This window comes from Abramis brama (genome assembly GCF_963993115.1).
Source record: "Abramis brama genome assembly, chromosome: 10".
In the NCBI taxonomy this organism is placed as follows: Eukaryota; Metazoa; Chordata; class Actinopteri; order Cypriniformes; family Leuciscidae; genus Abramis; species Abramis brama.
In genome coordinates this window covers 33,437,788-33,459,778 of record NC_139972.1, presented here as the reverse complement: position 1 = coordinate 33,459,778, position 21,991 = coordinate 33,437,788, and the positions used below count along the sequence as shown (strand labels likewise).

Sequence of the window (21,991 nt, the reverse complement as noted above, 5' to 3'; positions counted from 1 at the left end):
CCCCAAATTAACAAACAAGTTATGCAACACAGGCATTTAAGAGTGTATACTCCCCTTACTAATGATTGGCTACAAGTGTGTTTTGCCACTCAGTCGATCCACTTTCAATAGCATTTCTCAGAAATCGCTTAATACACCTTTAAAAAATCTTTAGATTAAATACTTTTAAAAAGAAAAAAGAAAAAAACTTGCTTGCAAAATCTGAACGAATGCTACATTATTTAATTCCTGCTCCTAGTGTTTTGTTGACAGAAACCGTAAAATCATGTATAAAGGCAATGTTTAAAAAGATGACATTGTTACAAAGTACTGTTCAAATAAATATAATGTGTTCTTTAGATCTCCACAGAATTCATACATATGCCACATTCTCTTTCAAATCCAGCAATACCTTTCGACAATGGAAGACAATCCGAATCCTTCGGAAGCCAGTCAGAAACAATCCCTAATAACATCTTTGCATCAGTATCAATACCAATATAGGCAAGTCATATTTTCAAAATAGTACAGTAATGCATAAAAATCTATTTATCTTCTCCAATAGTACAGCTGGCAACCTACAGTATTGTATAGAACTTACATAAAGGAAAACAAAAAGGAAAGACTGCGTGATTGCAGAAATCAGGCATGTTGGCACATTACAAAGAAGTATACAGGATAGAAATAATCTGTCTGTAATAAAAATGAGTTCAGGGTAAAAAGTAGGCAACAGTAAATGTATGTGCATATAGATGTGGTCCAACTGAATGTGTCTTTTTACAGCAAAAGAAACATGATTAAAGCTTTCTTGGCAGACACAAGTCACAAAATAGATCTCTCTAAGTAAACACAGCCTAATAGATAAAGTTGTGAAATGAAAGTAGCCCTTAAGAGTGGTGTCTCGCCGTTAAGTGACGATCAAGCTAAAAGTGAAACATGTAGAAACTCCCCAAAAAATACAATGACAGAAACCAATGTCTGAAATATAAACCACATATTTGTTTTGCCAGTTGCCGAATCAAGTAAGCATGCATGATTTTTCGTTGTGGCGTTATATGCACAGCTTTTGCAGAAGTATCCAAACGCAGTTACTTTATATCCTCTTAATCAGATGCATTATATTTTATTTAGATTACAGTTTGGAGAGTGTCAAAACACTAGAGGAAAAAAAAAAAAAAAAAAAAAAAACCCTAAAAAAAAAAAGAAAAGAAAAAGAAGCTAGGATTAGTTTAAATAATAAAAGTCAAAATAAACCGATCAGATTTCTTTAGAAATCTTTCTGGTCAACATTGTCACACAATGCCTTTTAGCATTTTAACATCCCAAACTATTTTATAACTATTTTACTTAATGGTATAAAAAGAAAAATATTTGCACAGCTAGGCCCGAAACATACTCTACACAAACATGTGAACGCAAGCGCTTTCTAAAGTCTTTCTTTCGAGTTTGATTTCAAATGATGAAATGTGTAACAAACAAGTGTTGCATTCTCAGCACTGCCACAAGGGGTGCTATAGCAGGCATTAGCATAAACCGTTATCTCTGATCAGTTTTCTCTGGTGAACCACTTACCACCTACTTTGAGGTTTATTTTCCTTTGAGGTTTATTTTCCTCATTTAGTAAATATAACGATGCAAACTCCTTAACTATACATATTTTCATATAAGGAGAGACCAACTTCCGCAGCTCTACCATTAGAGAAAGCATTAAGTTATTGAACTGCTGTTGGAGTTTTACGACAGTCAATCGCTGTCTGTGGATACCATATAAATAAAACTGTCCATGACTTCTGTAAATAAGCTCTTTTTGTTTTTTTATAGTAAACTCCAAAAATAGTTGAACAAATGTGTAACATTTTTTTTTTTTTTGTATCCTTAGATGTTTGTCTTAAAGCGGTTCATAGCTAGCTAACTAAAAATAATACATCCTGATTAATGGCACAAACATTTGAAGGCAACTCTATGGCTGCCTTGACTACTAAGGTTTGTTTCCTTCCCAGTACCGAAGAACGCAGTAAACAGGTTACGCACAAACAAGACTGCACTCTTGCAAACCGTTGACCAAGCATTTGCGTCTATGCGTTTGTGTAGAGTAGTTTTCTGACCTAAGGCTACAATTTTACACTTTCCCACCCAAATCATTCCCAAAAATATATATATATTCGTACGAGTTGTTTGATAGATTGATACATCAAGAGAAAACTTCCCAGGCAACTGGAAACAAGAAATTCCAAAGAAAAAGGGTTATGCTACACCTTTGTACAAAACATCTTCTGTTTTAACAAATGTCCTATGGTAACTTTAAAACATGCAAACAAACTTCTTGAGGAGCTATTGTGATTGTGATGAGCACAAAGAGATTGTAAGGAGTACTATTGTCTCTGGCTTGAAGTACTGAAAAGCCTTTCAAAAGAGTTCTTATATATAGTTCTGTATGCATTTTCCGTCCCCCAAACAACATATACCTGGTTTCCTCTTTTTGAGTAGTAGAAGCCAGTTAAACAGTAACAGAGCTGGAAACAAAACACTGCAGCTTTGAATCCCCATGAATGGGAAAGTTGCCGAGAGCCCAATCTTGTCCTGCAACCATTGCCCTTGAGCAAAGGCACTTAACCCCAGGTTGCTCTAGGTGGACTCGGATGAAACACTTTGGATGAAACACATCTGTTAAATGGCAAGTCGAAAAAGTAAATACTCATCCAGATGTTAGCAAGCCTCTATAGTGCCTAAGCAAAGAAAACGTTTGCGACTGTTATGAATCACTACGATAAAACACTACTATAACCGTAAGTCCCTTTAACAGCTATAGTTCAAGTGTTCATTTCTTTTGGAGATTCTTCCTGATCTGCGTGCATTGTGTCCTACCATCCCATCTTTCGTAGCCCAGGACCTGAGTTCGTATTTGTTACGACTTGTTTTGTGCCTGTCCACTTTTTGGCATTCTCTGTCAAACTGTCTTTGTAGCTTCAGTGCCAGTTCTCTGTCCACCTTTTCCTGATTCATTCGCCGGACAATAGGATCATCAAGCCTGTCGCAGGCATTGCAGCTATCGGTCCGGGATATTTTTGCCTGGAGGTTCTCTTCCAAGTGTTTGGTTTTGTGGCTTCTCTTTTTGCCCCTTCTTGAGGTAGGTCTGTTAAGTGCACAGCTCCTGGTGCTAGGCTCATTTATAAAGTTCTCAGGGTCTACAGTTCCCTGATTACAATGTCCAGCGTGTTTATCCAACATCGGTGCACACGTTTCTGTGGGTTCACAGAGTGCTTCACATCTGCTACGCCTTTTTGGGGATGAAGTGTCTGCAATAGTTTGAGTTGTCGACCTGACACGAGTGCTAACTGGCTGTGTATCTTCCTCTTTGTTACACTGATCAAATATAAGCCGTCGTTTATTACAGACTACAAGTTTATCCTTCTGATCCTTAGACCCTTTGGCACTTGACTCACAAATGCACTGATGATCCTTCAAGCCGTCCGTGGCTACAGCACAGCTGCAGAGTCGGCTGTCACGTTCTTCTACGGGACTCAGTTTATGGCTAAGATCCTCTGCGATCGGACTTGTGACTGTACCTTTTGAGGTCACCTTGATGCTCTGACGATCAACTTCAATCTGCTTCCACTTCTGCAAGATGGTGGGGCTGGCCTCGTAGCTTGTGGACTTCTGCAGAGTGCGTGTCAAGTTCCTAGGGGTCGACTTCACGATCGTAGGCTCCAAAAGTCGTCCATCGGGCAACCTTTTGGGTGGCGTGCACGGCGAGCAGACAATAGGCTTGAAATGGTTGAGTTCTTCCGATATGCTATCATTGCTCTCGGGGCTGATGGACCTCTCTGGTTTCGTTTGAAGCACAACAGAAACGGAAGAGGTGTGGATGCCCCGCCAGTGGTGTCTCTTATCTAGGCTCAGTACCGGCGCTGAAAAAGACAGACTGTTCTCCGATGAGAGAAGGATTCCAGCGTTGTAACTATGAGTGATGCTTGCCTAGAGCGGGGAAAGTGGGAGAGGAGTATCACTGACAATAAAAATGACTGATTCACTGGAAAATGTGCCTTTTGTCAAGACTACCACTGATTGCAACAACAGATGCTATTTCCTTCTCCAGGGGGGTCCAACTGTGCTTCTGAAGGGCCAAGGTCTGGCAGAGATTAGCTCCTACCTGCCCTAAAACACTCTTCTGGAAGTTTCTAGTCATTTAGAAGACATTGATTAGCTGGTTCAGGTTTCTTAATTAGAATTGAAGCTAAACTTCAGGAGCAGAATTGGACACCCCTGTCCTACTATATAGGTGCTGTGGCCTAGTGGGCAGAGATTGGGTGATTATATGCTGCGTTCACACCATGTTGTAAATACCATAATTATGAGATGACAACCCGGGACGTTCTACTTGGAGATGTTCACATTAGAGGTCTTCTCGGACCCTAAAATCTATACCCAACTCAAATCACTTTTTCAAAAACACGACCCGAGACAGACCCGAGTCCGACCCTACCCAAAGGCATTTATTTTTTAACCCGACTGGACCTGAACACAAACAGTGTCCTGCTGACTGATTTGGCCACTGCTCCATTACTTATATTTATTTCTTAAATTATTTAATATTATTGCCTGCCCGATGGATAGAAGTTATCCCTTGAGTTCGGCTTTCAGTTGTGACCAGTGAATTTGGATTTGCTAGTGTTGTCTGCAACGTTAATGACCTCATCTACGGTGCACACAAAAAAGAAAATCCCTGCATGAACACGCCGCATAATGAAGCGAATGGCTTTTCCTGATGGATCTCAAAGCTATAAGATGGATTTCTGTGTGCGAGGTTACAAACATTTAACTTTTCTATGTGCGTTTCTCAAAAATGCACTTGACATGAACGCGCAAGTACGCGCTGAAGTGCTGAAATGTCAATCACTCATCATTGTAACCTCATTACGCCCTATTACTTTTGAAGTAATGCTATTTATCTGACCATAAGATGATTAAAGTTTATTTTAATTCATGTTAACGACACTCGTTGAAAGAGTAGGCAAAAATGTGGAGCAATGATTCGCAGAAGCAACTGTGCGTATAGTCCATTGCACACAGAAGTGTGGATTCAGAGAGAAATTATAAAGTGAGATAACGTTGTCATAGAATTGACAATTTGTTAAATGCTCAACATAGTTTAAAAGAATTTGAGTCTTCTCACGTCCATTCAGAAAAAGCACATCTATTTTAAATTACCCGAGACCACTAATACCAAACCCGACCCATGTCCAAGGCACTCTGCGAAGTTTTGGACCCGAACCCCCTTGGATCTCGGGTCGGACCTCAGTTTTCCGGATCCAAGTGGACCCGCGAAGACCTCTATTTCACGTCCTCAGAATCAGAATTATGCATTTCTACAGCAACACTATCAACGGCAAAATGAATCTGGAGCGGTCACGTGGTACAAGTCAGAACAAGCTCTCAGAAAATTCTGAGTTTAACAAGATGTAATTACAAGTTCTACAAGGACGTGAACTCTTTTTACAAGTCGAAATCTTGTAATTACGGTAATTCCAACATAGCGTGAACACACCTATACACTAAAAAAAAGCTGTGGATTTGAGAAAGAGGAATGCACAAGATTCATTTGAAGGTGTGGAAAAAAGTCAGTTGTTAAACCAAATGGCAATATATTGGATTTCTAAAAGCACAAATGGACCTAGATGAAAATCTCAAGTAAGTGCATTGCAGAAGATGTTTTCTGGTTTCAGCCCAGTAAGACTGGTCCGATCCCCAAAGATCGCGGTCCACTGCGGAAAATGAAGTATACCTGAGCCTATAAACTTAGGTTTCTCTAGGACAGAGATCTTCAAATCCACTGTGCTTTTTTTTAAACTTGCCTACTTGTAATTTTCTAGTAATCCTGAAGACCTTGATTAGCTTGTACATGTGCGTTTAATTAGGGTTGGACCTAAACTGCTTTGGATAAATGTGTCTTCTTACTAAAATAAAATATAGTAAATATTAGGGCTGTATTCTTCCAGTCGATTAGTCGATTATTTGGTCAATACGTTCTGGCTCGACCAAAATTCTGATTGGTCGATTTTTTGCCGCGTTCATTTCATTAGTTTTGTCGCGTTCATTTCATTAGTTTTGTCGCGTTCATTTACCGGTAATCAGTTTTGCCGCGTTCATTTCATCAGGTGGAAAGCACTAATTGCTAATGGGGGTGTTTTCAGAGCACCCCTGTTTCACAGGTAACAGTCTGTCTTCAGAACACCCCCCTTGTTTTCACTTCTTTTGGATTAGCCCAACTCACCGGAGAAGACGGACAGATTGAAGAAAGTAGGCTACTAGAAGGTTTGCTGAATATTACTTGATCTGGTTTGTTTAATAAATATTATTTTTTTTATTAAAGTGGACGTGCCTTTTGTGTTTAAGAGTAAAAGCTTTAAGTTAATAGTCTATTCGTGTCTCAGCCGCGAAGCTGAGCTCCTATGTTCAGCCCATAGACTGTAAAAAATAGGTTCAGCCTCACTCTGTGCGAGCTGCACAGAACGGCTGAAGTTATGGAGTCTGTCAGTTATTATAATACATATGACAGAAACAATTGTCTAAATTATGTTACATATTCCTCAAAAGTTCTTGTCATGATATCACTAGTTGACAACATAGTACTATTTTCGGAAATCATAGGCTATGATATTGCGCAGGTGCACGTGATGCAACGCTGTCAGAGCCGACAGCCGACAGACTCGTGTCAGACTCATTTCAGTGCAAATTAATTACGTCAAAAACGATTTAATACTGCAAATAGCCGACTAGTTTTTTTATGTTTATTTATAATTCATTTAGGCGGACAACAAGGCTACCAAGTACTGCGCACAGTGCGCAGCTAATTAATTTAACGTTTTTTTTCTAACGTCATTTTTAGTCGATTTTAGTCGATTTTTAGTCGAAAACTTCAGGACTTCAGTCGACCAAGATTTTCTTTGGTTGAGTACAGCCCTAGTAAATATATACATATTTTTTCAGCACTCTGAAGTGAAGTTGAGAGCCAAATATATTTATTGGAACAGCACTGGTGTTTTATCTAACAACAAATTAGACTGATGATTACACATTCAGGCAATAACTGAACTATTATACCTTGTCAGGAACAGCATGATGTGTGTGAACTCTGCTTTTTCCTCTGCCGTCCTCAGAATCCGTACAGCTCCTGCTCCTCTGAACGGCACTGCTATGAAGACAACTGTAATGCAGCACAATGATGGTATGGATGTTTATCTCTATGTAACACCTCAAAATTAGATATGTATTGGGGGAAGCATCACAATTAAGTCACACTATTTAAGCTTTCCTCTAAACTGTAGATATTATGCTATAATCAAAGGTATATATATATATATATATATATATATATAAGTTCAAACAACATAATTCGCTTGACACTTTTGGCCACTACATAATTTGTATGCCTCTGTGTTTTATTTTTATAGTTTTGGTGACTGTTTTTTAAAAATATGGAAAATGGTCATAATAAGGAATCATTTTTGTATGTTAGTGTTTTGCAGGTCCCCTGTTCTAGATACAATGAAAAATATATATAATTCTACCACTAATAATACATACTAAGCACATAAATACATTTCAAATATAAAGTAAATATGTAAAGTGCAATACCCTCTATTGAAAGCAGGGGAGCATCTTGTTTTTCGTACAAATGCTGAAACGTGTCTGGTCCTCTTTCCCACTGGCTCTTCATTCTCAGAGTCTGACACTCCACAGAACTGAAACACAGTAACTAAAGAGTGAGACGGATGAGCAAATATAATTGAGCAGTAGCAAAATAGTTCATAATATAAATATGCCAAATTGTGAAGTATATGAATTAACTGTATGTGTGCATGTTTGTTTTAAGTAGGAAACAACGAAGAAGAGTTTTGAACATACAGGATATTGACAATGTTTGAGCATCCCACACTCTTCTTTTCTATGGATTTTTTTCTTTCTCTCTTCAGTTTCTTCACTGCATCCACCCTGAAAAATAACCCTGTGCTTATATATATATATATATATATATATATATATATATATATATATATATATATGCAACTTTATTTTATGCTATAAGGAGAACAAGCAAAACAGGCTTATTAGAAATCAGAAGTGCTTTGCATTTTACCAAATGCCAAATAAGTGCAGGCCATCATTTAAATCCCTTATGAGAGATGTTTGTTAACTTTTCCACTTTGTTGGAACAATAGTAATTTAATCAAATGTTAATACTGGGGTATTTATAAGGAACTACAGGTTAATTAAAAAAAATGGTTATAATTTTTATTTGTAAATGTAAGCAAAAAATAATGTCAATGAGAAATGAAGAAAATGGCAATGAAGAGTGCAAACAATTGACTCGGTAGTGTCATGCCTCTGTAACTTACCTTCATCTTTTGTTTCTCGTACTCTTGACGCATATCTCCAGGCTTATGAACTGGCACTGGGGCACGAAAAATTTCTAAGAGATGAAAACATAAACATATAAGAAATCACAAGAAAAGAAGACAATATGGCCAATTGGCTTCCCTTTTTCCTAACACAAATTCAAACTCACTAATGACACCAAACCATGACAAACACATTTGATGCTCTCTCAATCTCAGTTCAGTCACTAGCTCCGCCCACTGGACACACACACACATGCCTGGACAAGTTCCCACTCAGTTTTACATTCAATCAACTTTACAAACAGCAATGTTAGGAATAGGATACCACACTAGAATGTCTTGTAAGTCATAGCGACAAATTAAATTTGAACAAACATACTTTTTTTTTGTCATTATAAAACTAATTCTTAAATTAGTTTCAATACTTTATAAAGTCTAAATTATACAATCACGTAGTTATGCTGATCAAGTTCTGATGGTCATAAACTTGTTTTCTGTGTATTATTCGAGGTCTGAAAACGTATGACATATTTTTTCGTTAATTTGACCAGTTGTCATTTTATGCAAATAAATGCTCTAAATGACAATATTTTTAATTGGAATTTAAAAAACAAACAAAAAAAGTTGTCAGTAGTTTGTAGAATAAGTAAAAAAATAATAATTATTTTACTCAAACAGATACATATAAATAATAAATTCAGAGAAACTGCTAATTATGCAGTGGTGTCTTATTCTTTTCCCAGAGCTGTCTGTATATACTAAAAAAAAAGTATATTTTATGTGTTTGATCAAATTTGCCACTAAAATCATCTTTAGTTGTGTTTTTTCAAGTTAAAAACGCAACGCGTCAGACGCGACGCGACCATGAATTTGAGGACACACAGACCAAACGTTAAAAACAGCGCAGACAGTCCTGTGTGAAGTGTGTGTGAACGCCCCCCAACAAAACACTGCTGTTTTTCTTCCAGATTACAGTTCCCTGTTTAAAAATTATTTACGTTTCATATCCTTCACGTTGGATAATAGAAACACTCGATTATAAAAATATATCTTGTTATTATTGAGTTATTAGGTGAAACGGTCTTCTGAACTGATATTAACGTTAATCACTGAAGGTGTAAAACTGTCTGCCATGACATTCGGCGATTTCTCCAAGCGTAAACAATGATTTCAAACTCATGATTATGTAATATTCTTCAGGTCACACTGACTAACCCCCGTCCGCGATCTCCCCGTCCCTCTGCTCCATCCTCCGCTTGCATCTCTCCGGGTGACTGAGGCGGACCAGCTCCCACAGCTCGGCGTTGACCAGGCTCTTCTCCCGGGACTGCGTGCGGGCCCAGCTGGACACCCGCAGCCGGCACAGCGGACAGCACAGGCTGATCAGCTTCACCGTCCGCTGGAAGCAGTGCAGGCACACCGAGTGTCCGCAGGGCATCGTCACCGGCTCCAGGAGTATCTCCGAGCACACCGGACACCGGGCCTCCTCCAAAGACAGCGGAGCGGCGTGAGCGCCAGGCCTGGTTTTGCCTCTCTGTCCCAGTCCAGTGGATTTGGCGGACCCCACCGCCGCCATCTTCGTTGGTATGAGCCTGAGTCTGGGTTTGAAAACAAGCCCCGCCCTCTCGTGACGTCACGTGCAGCGGTGGAACCTTTTTTTTTTTTTTTTTTGGAAAAAGTGGAACGACAATTAATTTATTTTTTTATTTTTATTATTATTTTATACACTAGTCACAAGGTATCGGGGCACTTAACTTAATCTTATATATATATATATATATATATATATATATATATATATATATATATATATATATATATATATAAAAATTATATATATATACACTTATATACTATATAGTATGTATAGTAATACTGTATAGAATGCAGTAATATAGTAAATATTTTTAATGTGTTTGAAAGAAGTCTCGTCAAGCCTGCATTTATTTGATCAAAAATACAGGAAAAACTGTAATATTGTGAAATAGTAGTACAATTTAAAATAATGTTTTTCTGATTCAGTGTTTTAATATGATGCAAAGCTGAATTTTCAGCATCATTACTTCAGTCTTCAGTGTCACATGATCCTTCAGAAATCATTCTAATGTCAATTTATCATCAATGTTGGAAACAGTTGTGTTGCTTAATATTTGTTATAACCTGTGATACTTTTTTCAGGATTCTTTGATGAATAAAAAGTTTTAAAAAAACAGCATTTATTTCAAATAGAAATCTTTTGTAACAATATACACTACCATTCAAAAGTTTGGGGTCTAAGTTAAAAAAAAAAAGGCATATAATACTTTTATTCAGCAAGGATGTGTTGAAATTATATATTTAAAAAAAAAAAGTGATAGTAAAGATTTATATTGTTAGAAGAGATTTCTATTTGGAATAAATGCTGTTCTCTTTAACCTTTTATTCATCAATGGATTCTGAAAATAAGTGTCACAGATTCAAAAAAAAAACAAAAAAACATTAAGCAGCACAACTGTTTTCAACATTGATAATAATCAGAAATATTTATTGAGGATCAAATCATCATATCAGAATGATTTCATGCAGAGCCGTTGAAAAACATTTAACGGCTCTGATTTCATGTGACTGAAGACTGGAATGATGTGGAAAAAATTAACTTTTCCTCACAGAAATAAATTACATTTTAAAGTATATTAAAATAGAAAACTATTATTTTAATTTGTAATAATATTTCACAACAATACATTTATTTTTATTTATTTTTCCCCCTGAATTTTTGATTGAACTTTTTACACTGCTTTTTCTTGATGTAAAGTTTAGTTAGTCGGTAGCGCACCAAACCAGTAGATGGCAGTAATGCATCACGCCTTCTTCGCCCTCTGGAGCTGAAGTAGAATAAGTCCGTACTGGAAGCACTGCAGCGCGTACAGTAAGAATGACTGTCCTTTAACACAACTTGTGTTCTTACTGTACACGCTCATAAAGCATAGATGCAAATCTCTGCTTTATGAGCCTACAACATATGTGTGTTACAACAACATACAAGTTATGTTGGAACTTGCTGTTATCATCTTTGTATTCGGTGCATCCTCTTTTAAAACTGGTGTGAAATGACATTACAGTTAGTGATGGATTTCTCCGAAAACTTATCAGATTAATTGCAGAATAATTATCAGTTAATTGATTCGTCGGGTCATAAAAAGGATATATGTGACCATGGGCCACAAAACCAGTCACATGGGTCAGTTTGTTGAAATTGAGATTTATGCATCATCTGAAAGCTGAATAAATAAGCTTTTTATTGATGTATGGTTTGTTAGGACAGGACAATATTTGGCAGAGATACAACTATTGAAAATCTGGAATCTGAGGGTGCAAAAACATCAAAACATTGAGAAAATCGCCAAGTTGTCAATTTATGTTGGCGATTGTGCCGCATTCACGCACAAAAATAAATGTTTTATATATTTACAGTAGGAAATTTACTAAATATCTTTATGGAACATGATCTTTAATATCCTCATGATTTGGGGCATAAAAGAAAAATCTGTCATTTTGACCCATTCAATGTATTGTTGGCTATTGCCACAAATATACACGTGCGACATGTTTTGTGATCTAGGGTAACATATGGATAGTTGATAAATGGCATACATTAAATGTAAAATACATATATATTTGTTTTAAGTTGGGCAAAATATGGAACTAATTGTGACCTTGTTTTCCATCCGTGTAGTTGATGCTTCAAAAGCTCATTTGAAAACACAATGTCAGTCGGTAAGGCTGCTGTCAAGGTGCTGCATTTAGGGAGGATTTCCTACGGTAGTGCCTTGAAGATACAGCAGCTGCACATAAAGCAACATCTGGATTCGTCTAGCATCAGCCCAAACACTTTATTACTGTGTGAACATGAGCCTGTGTACACCATCGGCATCAGACAGGCTCCTTACCCTCCTGAGGAGGAGCGGAGACTCAAAGAGCTGGGCGCAGACTTCTTCCGTACCAACCGAGGAGGTCTAATAACTTTCCATGGACCTGGTCAGTTAGTGTGTTATCCCGTCCTCAACCTGGGCTGCTTTAAGAAGAGTGTGAGATGGTACGTGTGTGAACTGGAAAGGACTGTGATCAAGATGTGCAGTAAATTTGGGATCAACGCCTCCTCTTCTCCAGATACAGGTGTCTGGGTGGGCAACAACAAAATCTGTGCAATTGGTAAGTAACTTGTTCCACAGTGGGTCGGCAGCATAGGGAGGACTAACAGCATATTAGGCTGGTGCAAAAAATTTTTTGGCTCATCTGTGTGTATATATATATACTACCATACAAAAGTTTTTGAAAGAAGCTTAACTGAGGCTGCATTGAGTTGATTAAAAATACAGTAAAATAGTAATGGATTGGAATAATATTACAATATAAATAAACGTTGAAATATTTTGAAATATTTTTTTTTTATCCTTCAGAAATCACTCTAATACGCTTATTTGGATCTCACAAAAACATTTCTTATTATTATCAGTGTTGAAAGTTGTGCTGCTTAATATTTGTGGGGTTTTTTTGTTTGTTTTTTCAGGATACTTTGAATATAATGTTTAAAAGAACTGCATTTTTTTATATATATATATAGATTGTTTGGAACAATGTAAAAGTCTTTACAGTCTCTTTTGATCAATTTAATGCATCTTTGCAAAGTATGGAAGCTTGTTTCCGCCACAGAATAAAACATTTTAAAAGATAATTGCAACTTTTTAATCTCACATTTGCATGTTTAGGGCCTATATCTCACAATTCTGACTTTATAACACACAATTGTGAGTTTATATCTTGCAATTGTGACTATATCACCCAATTCTGACTTTACAACTCGCAATTGCAATTTTGAGATAAAAAGTCAGAATTGTGGGGTCAACATTCAGATTTACCTTTTTATTTTTTATTCTGTGGCGGAAACAAGCTTCCATAGCAACGTTTTAATTTCTTAAAAAATAAAAATAAAATCTTAATTGACCCCAAACGTTTCACCAGTAGTGTATAGAATGTTCCCAAAAGCATTTTCATTGTCACAATTTGTTTACATTTGATTGGTCACCTAAAAAAAAAGTGCATTTTATTTTATCATATAATTTCTTTGTATAAAATGTTTCAACAATATATTTCCAGCTTTAAATGGAGAAAAAAAAAAAAATCAGGGCCCCACTGTACATTTTGTTCAAATAAAGTTCAGAAGATTGTGATCAAGTATTTTGTTGGTAATTGTCTTGTTTTGCAGGTATCCATTGTGGAAGATACATCACCTCTCATGGTTTGGCTCTTAACTGCAACACAGACATGAGTTGGTTTGACAACATTGTGCCATGTGGGATTGTGGGAAAAGGTGTGACCTCACTGAGCCGAGAGCTGGGACGGGATATCTCGACTGAAGAGGCCATGCCAAAACTGCTGGAAGCCTTTACTGAACAATTTAACTGCACTTTAACATATAATGGCAGCTTCAGTTGAAACACTTCTTAATTGTAAACATTAGTCTTTTTTAATCAACAAATGTTTAAATCTGTCTGCTTGTAATGTTATTAAAAAGAATTGCATTTTTTGCATTGTCAATTTACCTTCCCATAAAAATATTTTGGTATTACCATGGTACAGTGTTGGTTTCAGATCATAATACTGAATGCTTGCTATATTAGCTATTACTACATGGTACCCCAAGGTGCTTCAAAGAATATCAATGTGCACTTAGGGTCAAAAAAATGGTCGACCAAACCAGATTTTCTTCATGGGTTTTTTATTTAGGAAACAGTGCTTGACCCAGTAGAGTGACCAATATGAACAATAAAGACCAGGAGTTGCAGTTCACATTTCCAAAGGCAGAAGTGAGCAATAGATCAGTGAGTTTTAGGATCCAACCTTGATCTAACTTAAAATACAGAAACACTAATATTAGGCCTATGCAAAATCAATTAAGGTCATCTCTGCAAATACTAAGATTTTGAGTGGTCACGAGTGTAGATATTTCTAGAAATTTTCCAGGATTGTGTTCCACAAAGTAAATGTTATTTAAATAAAATAATTGATTACCTTTCGATACACTATATTCTTGATTTATAAGCAAAACATGTTGTTCACATGTCAATTTAGGAGGGCTGGACAGCCACAACATTAAAACCACCTGCCTAATATCATCTAGGTCCCAAAACAGCTCTGGCAAGGGCGGCAAACGAGGCATGGACTCCACAAGACCTCTGAACGTGTCCTGTGGTTTCAGGCACCAAGACAAGTTGCGAGATGGGAATTGCAAGGCCTCCAGGATCAGATTTGTTGGTTCAGCACATCCCTCAGATGCTCAGTCAGATTGAGATCTGGGGAATTTGGAGGCCAAAGCAAGACCTTAATTTTTTTGTCATTTTCCTCAAACCATTCCTGATTTATTTTTATTTTTTTGCAGTGTGGCATGGTGCATTATCCTGCTGAATGGCCACTGCCATCAGGAAACACCATTGACATGTAGAGGTGTCCGTGGTCTGCAACAATCTTCATGTAAGCTGTGGCATAAACAATGTATGTCAAAGTAACATCCACATGAATGCCAGTACTCAAGGTTTTCCAGCAGAAACATTATCCAGAGAATAAAACTGCCTGGCCTGCCTTCTTCCCTCAGTGCATCCTGCTGCCATCTCTTCCCCAGGGAAATGATGCACATACACTCGGCCATCCAATAGATCTAAAAGAAAACGCGATTCACCTGACCAGGCAACCTTCTTTCATTTCTCCATGGTCTAGTTCTGATGCTCGCACACTCATTATAGGTGCTTCCGGCGGTGGACAGGGGTCATCATGGGCACTCTGACCAGTCTACGGCTATGATGAACGTGATTTCACCGAGTGCAACATCTTTGATCCTGGAACAATATTCCAATCAACCAATCAGATTTAAGGGACAAGTTTACAGTTTATGTCAAGTTTAAGCTTACAACCAGGGTTAGGTGCTTCTACATCAGTGTTATTCACCTATCATTTCCCTCTGATTTTAAGGATAAGTTATGGGTAGGGTTAGGTTTAGGGGTAGGGATATTGTTAGGACTACATTTTCAGTCAGAACTGTTGTTCCAGGATCAAAAAAATGTGTTGACCCAGGAACAGGTTTTGCTTGGCAAAATCACGGTGACTCTGCGGCTACACAGACAGATACTCAGCAAACTGCGATGCACTGTTTGTTCTGATACTTTTCTATCATGAGCAGCATTAAGTTTTTCAGCAATTTGAGCTACAGCAGCTCCACTGTGTGATCAGACCATGACGGTCTAGCCTTCACTTCCCATGTGTGTTTTAATCAGATCACAAGTAGACAAGGGAGACACATTTTTGTTTATACCTGGTGTTTTTAAGTCTCTTTTGTCCACTTTCATCCACATCTGTCATGATTTGTTTGAGGGGAGCTTTTTCTATGGACTTTTTTCAGATTTTTCGATCTAATGGACGAAATAAGCTCACACAATATACATATGAACGGGACTAGACGCGATGGAGGCCAGCATCTTTCGTTTATGCTCTGATAGCTTCAAGACCACGTTGAATGAAGTTGAGTGCATGTTAGAAATCAGGAATGGTGAGAGAACATTGTGCTTAGTACATTTTTGTATTCAAACCAAACTTGGGTCTTCAGCTGACAAAGTTTAAATCCTGTCTGGCTAGAGCACTTCCAATAATGTTTATACGTCAGTCAGTAACGTTATAGGTTCTTCATGGAACCATAAATGCCTATAAAGAATTTTTTTAAACCTCATATGAGATTTATGATTCCCATGAAGGCCTGAAGATGTCACCAGAGGGCATCCTCATAAAATAGTGCCTTAATGAGAATGTCTGAAGTCAGGTGAAACAGCTTCACATAATTCTTTCAGTCCGTCAACTTCCATTTTTTTTTCTCTGTCCAACTTTTACTTTGTGTGAAAACAGTGGCAAATTTTACAAGCTGTAATTATGTTTTTGGAGCAGCTCTCTGTAAAGACTCCATTTTTGTAAACATGATTTATATTCTGTCAGGCTTGTGGAAATGGCAGGCCTGTGGTGGACCAGCAGTGATTTATAGATGTTTTTTTTCCTCTGATCATTGCAGTGGCACTGAGTGGACGGCTATCAAAAGGACAGGCGCTAGATTCAATAACACATCCTCTACAGAGGGTGTGTGTCCTTGGGGCCAAAATCTTGTGATTACATTTTTTAACTGCTGAAATGTCACCTTTTGAAGCGGAGACTGATTATTATACAGGATGGCATCAGTCTCTGCTTTTGATCACTACCAAAAAAAAGTACTGTTCATATTGTTAATGTTTCATATCTATAATTTCATGACAAGAAACAGCCTTTTAGGTCTTGGCCTATTGTTGCATGAAGTAATAAAGGAACAGTTGACCCCAAAATGAAAATTATGTCATCATTTATTCACCTTCATGAGCAAAACCAGTTTGCTGACTTTTTTTTTTTTCTGTGGCACTTGAAAGGAGAGTTTTTGAAGAATCTCTTCAGCTCTTTTCCAGTCAATAAAAGTAGTGAACCTTCAACAATGACAAAAAAGCACGCTAAAAGTATAGTCCATACTTGTGTTTTATTCCAAAACATCTTTGATGTCTAGCTTGCTTCATATATGCCATATTTAATTTAAGAGCCATGGTGGAATTTCCCAATTAATAATGAGCTTGAGTATCGGTCTGTTCCTCACGCAAAGCTTTAGTATGGATTCATAAGAGTTGTAATGCAGCACATATAGATACTTTTGTATTGCTTTTTGGAGGTTGACAGATGTTGTTGCTTTGAACTAAAAACCTTTCGTAGTGTTTTTTTTTTTTTTTTTTTTTTAGAGCAAAGAGCTGTGTGAAGATTCCCTAAAAATATAACATTTTTGAGTGAGCTGTTCTTTTAAACGAAAGGTATTTTCAAACTTCAACCAATAGATGGCAGTGCTTCGATGCGTATCTGGTTTTGAAAAGGATAGATTAGCAAATTACAGTTCTGTAGGATTTGTAGTGTTGTAATGTGGAACCAAAAGCCTGTAGCCTACCATGTGACGAAATCATACTGGAAAAAGGTAACAGTGACTATATCTGTATGAAGTATGAACATTTTTGTGCATTTGTATGCCAAGACAGGAAAGAATGATACCATAGGAGAAATTAAGCTGTTTTCACTAACTTCTCTAACCCCTTCCTGGTAGATTTTCTTTGTTCTGTTTTATTGATTGTGGCCATTTGATCATTACCTATTCATATGCAAGCCAGGACAGTTATGTAGGCTAATTGAAGTATGTGGAATCAGACCAAGCAATAAATTGATTGTCACCCCAGGAATGTGCATAAAAAGAAACCCTCTATTGATTCAATCCATCACAACAATAAAGACTGGGGGGAAACGTGGTCTAAAAGCATGACGTTATCATCACCAAACAAGCTGACCAGCTGGAATATGTTTTTATTGGACAATAAGGATGAGAGTTTGACATTAAAATCAGAACACAGCCTGATACAAAAGAAGTTTTTAAGAGGAGAGCTGCACTTAAAGGCAACCCTAATATCCCGAGCCTGTCCTCTGGATTTTGAATGGCCCTCTAGAGGATTCAACACAGCAGTCAGCTTTAATGCAGTAACAAACATGAACACTGCTATCCTTTGCAATGTGCGATGGTAATGCCGTCCCCTCTGCTCAAATGCTCTTATTGACGGCTAGTTATATCGAGACAAGCACTGTGATTGGATCAGGAAGCACTAGCACTAGGATGTGCTTTTCCTCCTGGAGAGAGCGCTAAAGAAAGCTTGAGCGAGAGGCAGTCAAAGACCACGTTCTGTCATTTAGCTCTCTAGGTCAGACCATCTGGGTGACAATTTTCAATGACTTGCTGTAATGAAAGAAAAACTTCATAATACATTTGATTATTTTTCCCTTTTTGAAGATTTCTTTTAAGTGCAAGCTCACCATATTGCACATCTTTCGAAATATTTCAAAGCCCTTTCATACTTTTACTAAAGCTGCAGTTCCATTCAAAGTCAAATATTCCTACCTGATTCCACTGCCTGACACTCAAGATGGCGTTTAAGGAAACACAACGGAAAATGTTAGCATTCAATTATCAACAAAGAAAGAGTATTGCTGCGTTGCTTGCTGAGTATCGTATGGTTCATAATTACCATAAAAAAACACCTGGACATTCTTCTCAGGGCTTACTCAGGGAGTATGTTTTTCATTTATTTTCAGATTATTCTTGCATTAAAACATTAAGAATAATCAATTGAAATGATTAAACAGAAATATAACTATATTTTCCGGCTGAAGCTGCTCCCATTTTGAGTCTCTCAAAAAAGTCTCTACAAGGACATGAATGATTTTTGCAAGTCGGAATCTCGTAATTACAGTAATTCCGACATGGTGTGAATGCATAGGAACCTTGACTCACCAATGCATTTTACTTGTTAAAAAACGAGTGTTTATCATCTGCACACCCTGGATGTCTTGGTAAAATTATTTCTAAATTGGAAGTTTTTCCAAGTAGGAAGTTGGGAAATACAACAGTCTGGCCCAGTGTTGCCACCTTGTAAATCAAACTAATTAGTGCATTAGTGAAAAGTTCATGGAACCTTTCGATTTTTCAAATTAGTGCAATTAAAAAAAAAAGAGCTGTGCGCTGCTGTGCTGACGACATTTATGCGCAATGTATGCATACCCTAGTGGATACTAGCCCAAAGTATTCTCTGATTTTTACACGTACACTAGGATATATAGCGAGATGCAAATGTCGTAATCAACATACAGTAGTAGTACATGTGTACTTTTCTCACATGTGCCTTGATTTTTATTTTTATTTGTCTTGCGCTTAATAATGGGTCCACAAGGTGGCAACACTAGATCAGCCTGTTATTTAACAGTCCAAAATGAAAGAGAATGGATAATACAGATTTTAAAATACTTTTTTTTACACGTCGGAATCTCGCAATTAATTCCAACATGGCATGAACACATGGAAACCTTGACTCACTAATGCATTTTACTTTTTACAATTTACAATTTAAAAATAGAATGTTTATCATGTGTGACGTCACACACACGTCTTGGTAAGAATTTCCAAGTTTGAACTTAAAATGCCATTCTGTTGCATTTTTAGCAAGTTAGAAATCCTGATTTTCCTAGTTGAATGTTATGCAGCATAAGCTCTCTTGTAATGATCATTCACTGTAATAGTGGAAGTAGCTGTGAGCCATATTGCTGGTGTATGTGTGAAAACTCTCTTCAAATCAGCCATCATGAGAAGCAGGAGGATGTGAAAATGATGCCACGACCGATGCTCCAGGCATATGCCGTAGTGTGAAAACACACAGTATGGTTATCCTTACTCTACTCTTGGTCCTTGAGCAGCAGGGGTTGATGCCCGGAGGGAAGAAGTTAGTGTCAAGAGAGTTTAATGAAGAAGCTGGAAAGTGGTGCCTGTCATCGATCTTTACACATTGAGAACAATGGGTACGCCAAAATAGACCCTAGCTAGCCCACTTACAGTCAGAACTTTGCAAAGTATGACATATTCCTGGATCAGCATCATCTGCTGAGAATTCCTAATATTGTCCCTTAACATAAAGTACAATTAAACTGCACTAGCATCAAATGACTACTTTCAAACAGGTTTCCCAAACATTCTCCTCTCTACTTTTAGTTTTCCAACATCTAAACTTGAAGGAACTTCAGTCCTAAACCCAAAGTATAAGTTCAGTTTAGCATAGGCGTACAGCCGCCATATACAATAGTCAATTTCATAGCGTGGTTGACTCATTCTCACTAGAAAGATTAATCTTTGTCCAGTGTCTGCACTATTTCTCTCCAGAAGTTGTGTTCGCTGAATCTGAAATGGTGCTCCATTTAGTTTCAAACTTACTTTGTGGTCGTTAAAACAGAATGGTCTATAGTATAAATGTGTGAATGAAATTCAGACAAACTACATCAGCCATTTTGTCACAGTCATGTGACCTATGGAAACGTCAGAATCTTGGCAAAGTTGGTCTATTGTTTTTCGAATACTGTGTATTCGGACAAACTACTCTGTTGGCGTAAACTTTTTTTTTTTTTTTTTTTTTTGCATATATAGCAGGAAAGCATCCAAATTTGTTTTTTGTTTATTTTTTCAACTGTACAAAAGCCTGGCCTAGTGTTGCCACTTTGTGGAGCACATAATTAGCGCATACACAGTATGCAGGGCTAGAAATTCAGGATGCATGAGTACTATGGTGACAACATTTGCGCACACTGTTCAAATTCCCTAGTGTACCCCAAAGTATACTCTGATTTTTATTTGTACACTAGGGTATATAATGCAATGCAAATGTCATCATCAGCATAGTACAGTTTTCTCACACATGCACCTTTATTTGTTTTTTTTTTCTAATTAGTTGGTCACAAGGTGGCAACACTAGACTTGCCTGTTGTTTCACAGTTGAAAAAGAAACGAAAGTTATGAAACAACAACAAGAAATTATTAGAGACCACAACAACAAAAGATGCCTGCGTTGACAAGTGACAAGTACTAGGCGGTTAAGAAATACACGCAACTCAAGTTTTAAAGAGTCCAAAGACATTTTTATTGTTCATAACTTTTCAGAAATAGCGCAGGCAGTTTGCATACACCTTCAAATGACGTATACTTTAATAAGGCTGTGCATCAGCTTTATGCATATGCTAAGCATAGCGTCAAACCAAAGTATACTTTGGTATTAAGCCTTACCCTAAAACCTGAATGTTGTTCCAGGACCAACAAGGATGTTGATCCAGGAACACACTACTTGGTGAAATCACAGTCGCCTGAAGGGACTCCTCCTTCCAAAGAAATTACTTTGATTTGATGTGGTTTGTAGCAAATGAATGGTAAAAAATGAGGCTAGTCACAAACAAGGTTTGTGCCACTTTCAGCATAGAGACAGAGGAATAAAAAGAGTGGTTGAACCGTTGAAGGAGGGATGTATTTTTCCAAACCACTGTGGTTATGCAGCAGTGTGTGCAACACGCTGTTAGAACAGGAGTGCTACTACTATTTTGGGCTGTTGAGCTGTCACTGGTTAGTTTGACAGGAAAGCTGTAGGGGAGGGTGGATGAGGGAGTGAGGGCAAATGTGAAAGTGAGCAGCACTTTGAAAATGAGCTTTACGAGGTGTCATACATTGAAATGGACGAAGAGAATTTTCAATTGGATTAGAAAGCCTACATGTGGGAATGTGCTTGTACTCACATACTCGCTCCTGGAGGCCCATTAGCCACAGCCGAGGAGTTGTTATTGATCTGTGCACCTCCAGACTCCTTGTTGTCTGAATACAACATTATTGCAGTGAATTATTGGCATCGTACGCCATTAATTCTCTTATGTTTCACAATGAATCAAACATGCTGTCCTTATGGTCAATTACACCCTCATCTGCATTATGGTTTACTCAGGAAATAAATTGTACATAAAGAAATAAATAAAAGCCTAAAGCCATTGGGAACATGTTCTCTGAGCGATGGTACATTTATGAAGGATAAACAAGCCTTTGATTAATGTCTGAAATACAATCTGAGTTAAAGGTTAAGTGTCTAATTGTTAAATGTTAATATGTTAATATGTCACACAATTATGAT

The 21,991-nt window shown here is 37.4% G+C and overlaps 2 protein-coding genes across 4 annotated transcripts; one reads left to right on the top strand and one right to left on the bottom strand.

Moving 5' to 3' along the window:
• Window positions 1–307: 307 nt before the first annotated feature.
• Window positions 308–9,954, bottom strand: rnf169 (ring finger protein 169; the record flags this gene model as incomplete). The annotated part of the gene is made up of 6 exons (XM_084126523.1): window positions 308–3,954; window positions 7,081–7,183; window positions 7,615–7,721; window positions 7,885–7,971; window positions 8,376–8,449; window positions 9,594–9,954. 6 exons carry the CDS (start codon window positions 9,952–9,954, stop codon window positions 2,776–2,778), a joined length of 1,911 nt encoding a protein of 636 aa, XP_083982649.1. The 3' UTR covers window positions 308–2,775.
• lipt2 (lipoyl(octanoyl) transferase 2) lies at window positions 9,483–14,434 on the top strand. 3 transcript variants are annotated; one of them, XM_084126525.1, is made up of 4 exons: window positions 11,194–11,286; window positions 12,094–12,569; window positions 13,624–13,857; window positions 13,897–14,030. In XM_084126525.1, the coding sequence occupies exons 2-3, from the start codon at window positions 12,125–12,127 to the stop codon at window positions 13,851–13,853; spliced, it is 675 nt and encodes a 224-aa protein (XP_083982651.1). In that variant the 5' UTR covers window positions 11,194–11,286; window positions 12,094–12,124; the 3' UTR covers window positions 13,854–13,857; window positions 13,897–14,030. The 3 variants fall into 3 exon arrangements, with proteins under 3 accessions (XP_083982652.1, XP_083982651.1, XP_083982650.1); XM_084126526.1 differs by lacking the exon at window positions 11,194–11,286 and adding an exon at window positions 9,483–9,962 and having other exon boundaries at window positions 13,624–14,430; XM_084126524.1 differs by having other exon boundaries at window positions 13,624–14,434.
• Window positions 14,435–21,991: the final 7,557 nt, after the last annotated feature.

Coding starts and splice junctions, on each gene's coding strand:
- lipt2 (XM_084126524.1), top strand. CDS start 12,125: ATGTCAGTCGGTAAGGCTGCTGTCAAGGTGCTGCATTTAGGGAGGATT. Junction 12,570..13,623: donor CAACAAAATCTGTGCAATTG/GTAAGTAACTTG, acceptor CTTGTTTTGCAG/GTATCCATTGTGGAAGATAC.